The sequence below is a fragment of the Pteropus vampyrus genome, unplaced genomic scaffold (assembly GCF_000151845.1).
Source record: "Pteropus vampyrus isolate Shadow unplaced genomic scaffold, Pvam_2.0 Scaffold46, whole genome shotgun sequence".
In the NCBI taxonomy this organism is placed as follows: Eukaryota; Metazoa; Chordata; class Mammalia; order Chiroptera; family Pteropodidae; genus Pteropus; species Pteropus vampyrus.
In genome coordinates, this window is record NW_011888827.1 from 5,856,654 (window position 1) to 5,864,780 (window position 8,127).

The 8,127-nt window shown below is 51.7% G+C and overlaps 1 protein-coding gene across 1 annotated transcript in view; it reads right to left on the bottom strand.

Annotated features, from left to right (window-relative positions):
• Positions 1 to 2,808: 2,808 nt before the first annotated feature.
• The window catches only part of VWA2 (von Willebrand factor A domain containing 2), a 36,850-nt gene continuing 31,531 nt past the window's right edge, over positions 2,809 to 8,127 (bottom strand). Inside the window, exons 9-13 of the mRNA XM_011359318.1 lie at positions 7,132 to 7,704; positions 4,547 to 5,098; positions 3,751 to 3,876; positions 3,108 to 3,204; positions 2,809 to 2,971 (exon numbers count right to left, since the gene is read on the bottom strand). Coding sequence (XP_011357620.1) covers positions 2,809 to 2,971; positions 3,108 to 3,204; positions 3,751 to 3,876; positions 4,547 to 5,098; positions 7,132 to 7,704 — 1,511 coding nt within the window. The remainder of the gene's footprint in view (positions 2,972 to 3,107; positions 3,205 to 3,750; positions 3,877 to 4,546; positions 5,099 to 7,131; positions 7,705 to 8,127) is intronic.

The window sequence follows — 8,127 nt, forward strand, 5'->3', positions numbered from 1 at the left end:
TCCGTCTCAACATTGGCAGTACTGTCCTTCTAAGGGCATTGTGCTTTAACACAGGTTTTAACATTTTATCTATCATCTCTGCCTCGTTTCTGGGGTTTCTGAATCGGTTCGGTTCCCTAACACTGCTTCCTGAGAACTAAAGGTCTTTTGATTTCTTATTGTCTTTCTAATCCCAGGGCATTTATTTCCTTTGTCATAAACACTTGGTAAAAAGGGACACCAAGTGGTGTTAGATTTTTTTAAAAATAAAATGTTAACTGTCTTTTGGGTTTTGCTTATATTTCATGGAATGACTTGGGCAGGGGGCCTGGTGGACTTGACTTCAAGGGGGGAAACTTCTCGGTTATTTACACACTGAACTTCAATATGAGTGCAGTAAAAACTGGTAGAGCTAGGAGGTGAGATCTTAGGAGATGTTAAGCCTCCTCGTATCAACAATGTATCACATTGTCACACAGGAAACACCTGCACAAACTGGTCACATAAGTTACTGAAAATCCTAAACGTTAAATATACGTCTAAATAATTCTTGGAAGAAAAAAACATATCAATATTTAGAAGGTGGCCTAAGTACTAAAGTTCCTAGCATAAATATGCTTATTTTAAAAGTGACAAAATTTGCCAATATTTTTAAGATTTTTTGCATGCATGTCCAATAATGAGATTTGGTTTTTCCTTTGCAATATGGGTTGGATTTTTGGTATCAGAGCCATGCTGGCTTTATAAAATTGAAAATATGTATTCCTCAAATGATCCTCACAGCATTTTCTTGTAATTTAAAGACTTTTGTCAATATCAGTACTTAAGGCTTCCTTTTCAGTTCTGCCTTCGATATGGCCTGAGGTTGTCCTAGTCTTTTCAATGAGCCAGATTTTGGCTTGTCATTTTTAAAATAAGCACATTTATGCAATGCTTGAAGAATCATGGGTCATGAGCAGATCGTTTATCCAAGGAATCAAGGTGGTTCAATAATTGAAAATATACTAATAAATAATTTATCACATAAACAGATTAAATGTGAAGAAACATCTCAAAGTAGAAAAACACCAAAAATCTCAACACTCTAGGAACATAAGCATTCCTACTCTTATAAAGCAATCCACAGAAAGTAACATATGATGAGACGATCCTTTCAAGTTCAGAAACAGATACAGGCTGTTGCCACTATTTTAAACATCCTAATGAAAAATGAGAAAAATTAGTATAAAACCTCAGAAGAGAAAACTGTCATTTGCAAATATCTTCTAGGAAAACAAGAGAATCAACTGCTTCTACTAGGACACTGAAAGTATTGAATTATTCAGTGGCACCTTTCACTAGAAAAGGTAAAAAAAAAAAAAATTTTCAAAGGCTGAGACCTAAAACTAGAAACAGTAGAGCCATTAATAGGTAACCCACAGTTTTGTAGGGTTTAAGTCCAGACAATTCAAATGAGATGTCCAAATCTCAGCGCTGAACCAAACAGCCTACACCATAAAACGATTAAACTGCTGTGAATTTAAATACAATGGATTCACGTAAGTTCTCCGGCATCACCTATTGGCACCTGCCAGGTGGGCACTGGCCCTGCTCTGATGTTGCCTTCTGCCAAGGCCAGCATAGTAACAGAATTGAAAATACCCCCCGAACACAAGTGACCGTCATGACACAGTCTTTTTGGGCCACCAGGCTTTTAACATTTAATACCATCATGGTGAGAAGTCCTTCAAGTGCTTTACTAGCACCAGAAATCTTGGAGTCCTAAAAGCTAAGTGGTGGTGAAGTCACGGCAGCCTCGAATGTTCACTCGTAACACATTGCGTTAATTATATTAAAGAGGAAAGCTATGATACAGCGTCCGGATTTAGGCTGGAGCTCTACCGCGGTTTCTACCGAAAACTGAACTCAAAACAACACAACCAACGGGAAGAATTGGTGGCTAAATACTGTGAGGGTGAGGAAATGCCTGGTTGGCCAGAAAATACTGAAAATATTCCAATTAAAGCCTCCGACATATCGGTATAAATACTCCTGTTAAACAACCAACATCATGTCTTAAAATATTTTTTAAAACTACACATAGAAAGCAAAACAAGAACCTAGACAACATAAGATGTTTAATAAAGTGAAACCCATCTAAGTGTCTTTATTCCATATCGGTTGAGTTTAAAAGTTCTACTCTTCTTTGCCCCACTCAAAGGAAAGAAACGCACTCAAACGCCCCACAAGTAACCTCTCCCTAAGTAAACTCTAAAAGGAAGCCCATCCAAGAGAACATGGCCCAGTACCCAGGCCAACCGCACAGGGCCCCTCCCCGAGTCGATCAGTCACATTCCAGTCTGGGCCCCTTCCAAGTCTCTCCCCACACAGATCCAGTCACCAGAAGAGGTCACAAATGCCACGCAAGCCCCTCTTCAAACTGAAAACAAATGCACCTAGGACATCTTTGGGGAAAGATGTGTGGAAAGGTCCACACTTTCTCCATCTTGAAATGCCGTCACTTGGGCGGTCCAAAGGACACGCTGGCCGCTCCCTTCATTTGAGTGTATTCCTGTCCCGACTGTATTAGCCTTTGTTGTGGGCAAAGGCGGCTTCTGACAGGCCATCGAGAGTCTCTAGGGTCCTTTGTTTCTCTTCAGGGAAAAGGTGGCGGACAAGTTCAGCGAGGTAAGTATTTACTTACAGGTCATACGTGTTCGACATCATCATTAACGGGCAAAATCAGCTGCTACCATGTTGCTAAGCAGCACTGTCTACAGTTGGGACCTCTCGTCTCCCCGGGTGAGGAAAGCGGGCGGGAGGGTCCTAGGCAGAGCGGGAGGCAGACACTCAGGATCCCAAGGCCGACAGGACGCGGTGCTGAGCGAGGTGGCCTTTCAGCGTCCGGGGTCCCCCGGCCTTCTCTGTGGTGGCTGGGGAGGTTCCGGCCGCTGCGCTCCTGCAGGCCGCCAGCGGGAGCCACGTGCCCTGGGAGCATCTCCCCTCAGGGCCCCTAGGAAAGAAGTGGCCTTTGAGGACGTGAGGAGTGTCTGAGGCCCGCGACCCAACCGGCAGCCTCGTGGGCCCCTGCATGTCTTGCTCTGCTCCACCACCCAAGCAGAAGATGCCCCATCTGACGGCCCTCTCACCCGCACCCCAGCTTTCGGGAGCAGCCTTTGCCGGTGGCCGCAGGCCGTTCACACTTTAAATTCATGAGCAGGAGCCCCAGGATGGCCCACACTACTGCTGCCCAGCAATCATTCCATGTCCTCAGGCTAGTCCCAATCTCCTAGACAGTTACTCCTTCCCTTCTCCCTCAAACCTCTAGCACCCGCCCACAACCTCCCCCTCAGCAAATAGAAACACTCAAAGAAGTCCCACCAGCTTCCACATCTGCCTGCCGACTTGCGTCTGTGCCCACACCCTCTGGCTTCCTGTGACAGTGGGTCTGCCGGCTCCCCAGGAGGCCTTCTTCCCGACTGCCACTTTTTCTCAGGTGTGCTGAGCGCCATCCAATCCACTGCACGTTGTACTTATCTACTGTCCCCTGCACGCGTACAGAATTGCTCCCCGAGGGCAGAGATTTTTACTGTCTGGTTTACTGCTATAGTCCCCATGCCTGAATGACGCCTGGGAGGTAGGCCCCCTGCTGTTTCGTGTGTGAATCAGCAAATGATGGCACAATTCCTTCCATCGAGCGGACACCCTGGGACCTGCCTCCGGCTGAGTCCCTGGGGCCCGGCCGGTGTCAGAGGACCACCGCAGCTCACACGCAGAGCCAGCCCCACTTACGGGTCTCACAGTGCGGGCCCTCCCAGCCTTGCTGGCACTCGCAGCGGTAGCTCCCGTTCCGCAGGACACAGGAGCCCTCGTTCATGCACGGGCTGGGTTTGCAGAGGTTGACTGGCCGCTTGGCTTCTGCAAGAAGGAGTATGCCCGGTAGGCCCAGCCTGGGTCAGCCCCAAAGACTGCCCCCTAAGGAAGCCCAGTACAGATGTGAGGCCACGAGCGTGGGGTCTTGCTCATCATAGCGCTTCATGAGGCCTGTAAGCCACAGGTTAGCACATGGTCGGTGCTCCATACTGATTGGCCAGGTCAAAGACCAAGGGCACACAGCTTTCCTACATACAGACAAACTCTCGCACGTGCTGTGCTCTTAGCGGTGCTTACTACTATTATGATGGCCACATCCTTTAAAAAGGCAGAAAGGATGTCACTGGCAAAAGGAAGCCTTGGAGTCAGGCTGGCCTGGCTGTGTTTGCTTCTCGCTCTGTCATTCACTACCAAGGTCACTGTCAACCTGGTATCCTTGGACCCTTGGGGGATCTGTGAGTGTCCTAATGATGTCTTCTGTTTAAATGAGCCACATACATTCTCAGGTTTGGGGAAGGGTATCTGTGTTAAATATTCTGTGCCCTGAATGTCAAATGGGTTTGGCTGTGCCTGCCACGGGGTTCCCGTGACATGGGATTTAGCACAGAACCTGATGCGTAAAAAGCGCTCAGTAGCCAGGAGGAGCTGTGACCTTGGTAAAGATGTGCGTGCTGACCTTGGAGGCAGCCCTGAAGGCCGCGGATGCCCCACTCACCTCCACACAGCCACTCTATGAGTGCGTCCCGGTGGAACCTCAGGTCTGCGTAGGCTGCCACGTGGATCAGAGTGTCCCGGGGACCTGCCAACCTCCGCAGTGCCTCCCCCAAGACAGGCCCCACGCCCACGATCAGGACAGAGATGCCATCGTCCCTCAGCTTCTGGATAGGGACAACTGCATCCTCCGCCCCCCTCCCACCTGTGAGCACCACCACAGCCTTGGGGACACCAGGCCGGGCGCCCCTCTGGACAGTCATCACCTTGTCATAGATGTGCAGCAAGGCTGTGCCTGCTGAGCCCACCCCACCCAGGTAGGGAGCCTGGCTCATGGCCCGAAGCACTGCAGCGCGGGTGACGTGGGTGTCCAGCCTGAAGGCCGTCTGGACCTGGCTGCCATATACCACCAGGCCGATCTGGGTCACATCAGGATTCACATCAAACTGGAGCGTGCAGCTCCTCACGAAGCCCTGCATCTGGACGAAGTTCTCAGGCCCCACGGAGGCTGAGGCATCCAACACGAAGACCAGGTCCAGCGACGGTGCCTGGCAGCCTGTGGAAACAGGTGGAGTGGGCCTCAGGACAGGCTGTGCCAGGCGGAGCCCCTCCTCTGGGCCAGGCCAGCAGAGTGGGGGCAGCCAGTCTTCTCTCTGTCCACTGCAGTAGCCACCTTCCGCCCTCTCCTAGAACATTAGCAGGACATGAATGTCCAGCTAGACCACTCTCCCAGCCTCTGTGGCTGCCAGGTGTGGCCATGTGTCTAAGTGGACTGCGTAATGTGTTTGGAAGTAACTGTGCAAGTTCCAAGTTAAGGAAGCTGCCTGCCTTCCAATCCGCTCCCCCCGCCCCCACCCCTTCCTGCTGGCTGAGAAACGGTGACTTTAGACCCAGAGGTGGAACCACAAGGCAGCCAAGCCACCCTGCCGGCCCAGGCCACTGAACTCTGAACTGTTATATGAGAGAAATGAACATCTGTCATATGTAAGCCATTGAGTTCCGGGGACCCTTTGTGACAATGACTTCATCTGAACCCTCATCTGTCCTCTTACTGAGCACCTTCCATGTGCCATGCACTGTATACAAAGCACTCGTTCTACCAAATGGACAAAATGGGTCGATGCTTGCCCTCGATGGGCTGACAGTCGACGGGGAGGCAGGCATCGAACCCACAGAGAATTTCAAATTCTATGAGCAGCCGTGAGGGGAAAAACGGGACACTATGAGAGGGACCAGCCAAAACAGCATAAGTGGATTGGGAGAAGCGCTGTGTGAGGAGTAAGTGTGAGCTGGAGGGGTGGTGGGTCTTCTGAGGTGCACCCCTCCCCCCCCCACACACACACAGGGGCTGCAGAGAGGCCCACAGAGACCAGACCACAGAGAGCTCTCGTTGACGCCAGCGGAATGGGTTTGGGTTGTATTCCAAGGGCAGAGGGGAGCCGCTGGCAAGGTTTGAGTACAGAGTAAAAGGATTTGATTGGCTTTTAAAAATCACTCGAGCACAAGGAAAAGTCTGAGAAACTGCCGCAGCCAAGAAGAGCCTAGAGAGACACAATGACTAAAAGGAACGTGGTATCCTGGACGGAAGCCTCAGAACACTAAAAGAACATGAGGCCAAAACTAAGGAAATCTGAATGGACTTGAATAAATCATAGTGTACCAACATTAGTTCGTTAACTGCGACAAACGTACCTTGTCAGCATTTACAAGAGGGACATGGGGTGTGGCATATATAAAAACTCTACTATTGTCACGTTTTTCCGTAAATCTAAAGCTTTTCTTTAAAAATCCCTCTGGCTGCCGGGGGAGACTAGACTGGAGGGGGGCGTGGGGGTGGGCAGCCGATCCCTGTCCTCCCTGCTTGCAGGAAGGAAGGTCTCACCCCTGATGAGTGTGACATCTGGGGCTGAGGAGCTGAATGCCATATGCAGCATCTCACCTCTCTAGAGGAGAAATCGGGGGGCCCCCTCCTGCAGGACGTGTTTCTGTTCCTACCTCTCCGGACGTGGGCCAAGGCCCTGCCCACCGGCCGGACTGCACCTCCCAGGGGCACTGTTCTCCAGAGTGCCTGCCCAGGGCGTGTCACGAAGTCTACCTCATGGATTGTGAAACGCAGCAGAAAATGCCAGAACTCATCACAGGTGGAAAAGATGAGGATTCCACGAAACATGTCTCAGCTGTGTGCATGCACTGGGAATGCACTTTTCTGCGGGCTGCCCTCAAACTGGAAAGCTGCTCATCTAGAGTGTACGTAGTGGGTTCCGAGCTCATTAATGATAAATAGTTAAGTAGCAACGTGCACAATATTCTGAGTGCACACTCTGTGCTTACTCTGTACTATGTACATTGCTCGTCTTAATCCTCACAAAAGCCTTGGAGGAAGTGCTATTACTGGTCCCATGTTATTGGCCAGTAAACTGAGAAGTTACTGGTCATGAGGCTAAGACATAAGAGAGTAGGGCTGTGCTTCCAGCCCCTAGCACAGGCCTTGGTTAAGTGGTAACAGAAGGAGGAAGGGCTCACCCCTGACCAGTGGCCCCGGGTCAGGCCGAGGTTGGTCCGGAGCTGGCTCAGGCCCCAGAAGCTTACCTGGCCGTGGCCGGCTGCACAGCTTCCCCTGCAGCTCTGGGACTTGGCTGACCAGGTCCTGTGGGTCGGCGTAGACCATGACGTGCTCCGGGCTGCCCGTGATCTCCTCCAGCTCCGCCCGCACGGCCTCACTGCCCACGCCCAGCAGCAGCAGCCCTCGGGCCCTGGCATGACGCGCTGGGCCGGCCACCTCGTCCTGGGTGCCTGACTCAGTGAGCAGAACCACCACTCTGTGTGGACGGTCCTGGCCTGTCCAGGTGGCGCTCCCGAAGCCGCGCTCTGCCACCTGCCGCAGGGCACTGCCCGTGAGGGTGGCGCCTCCGCTGAAGGGGATGGCCTCGAGGCTCCGGACCAGGTCTGGCACGTCTTGGTACTCGCCCACGGGCACCGCCAACTCCAGCTCCCTGCTGTACCAGGCCACACCCACACGGGCCCGAGAGTCCTCGTCCAGCGAGGCCTGGACAAAGCTCCTCACGAAGGCCTTGGCCCGCAGGAAGCCCTCCGGCGTCATGCCCGCTGAGCTGGCCAGCAGGAAGAGGACGTCGGCTCTGCATTCCAGGCTCAGCGTCGGGGCTGCCAGAATCACAGCGGCAGCCGTCACACCACCTGGAGCTTGCAGGTCACCGTCCTACCCAAGACACCCAACCACCACACGGGGCAGGAGAAATCTCCCTCCCAAGAGGGAGACGGAGTGGAGAAACTGAGGCTCCACGGGCTTTGTGACCAGTGCATGTCACCGCAGATTCAGACAGGGCTAGACACAGAGCTCTCCGTCCCGGCTCCTGCTAAGGGTCTCCACCCAACCGCTATTGAAAAATTAAAATATATCAATTTGTAACTTCCTCCCATTATGCTCAGCGCTGCTTGTGTCCTAGTTGAGAAATTCATGAAGATGTGCTTCTATGTTTTCTTCCAGAAGGTTCATGGCTTTGCTTTTTACATGTAGATCTATGATTCAGTTGGCATTGAATTTTGTGTAGGTAGGGGATCAGCTTG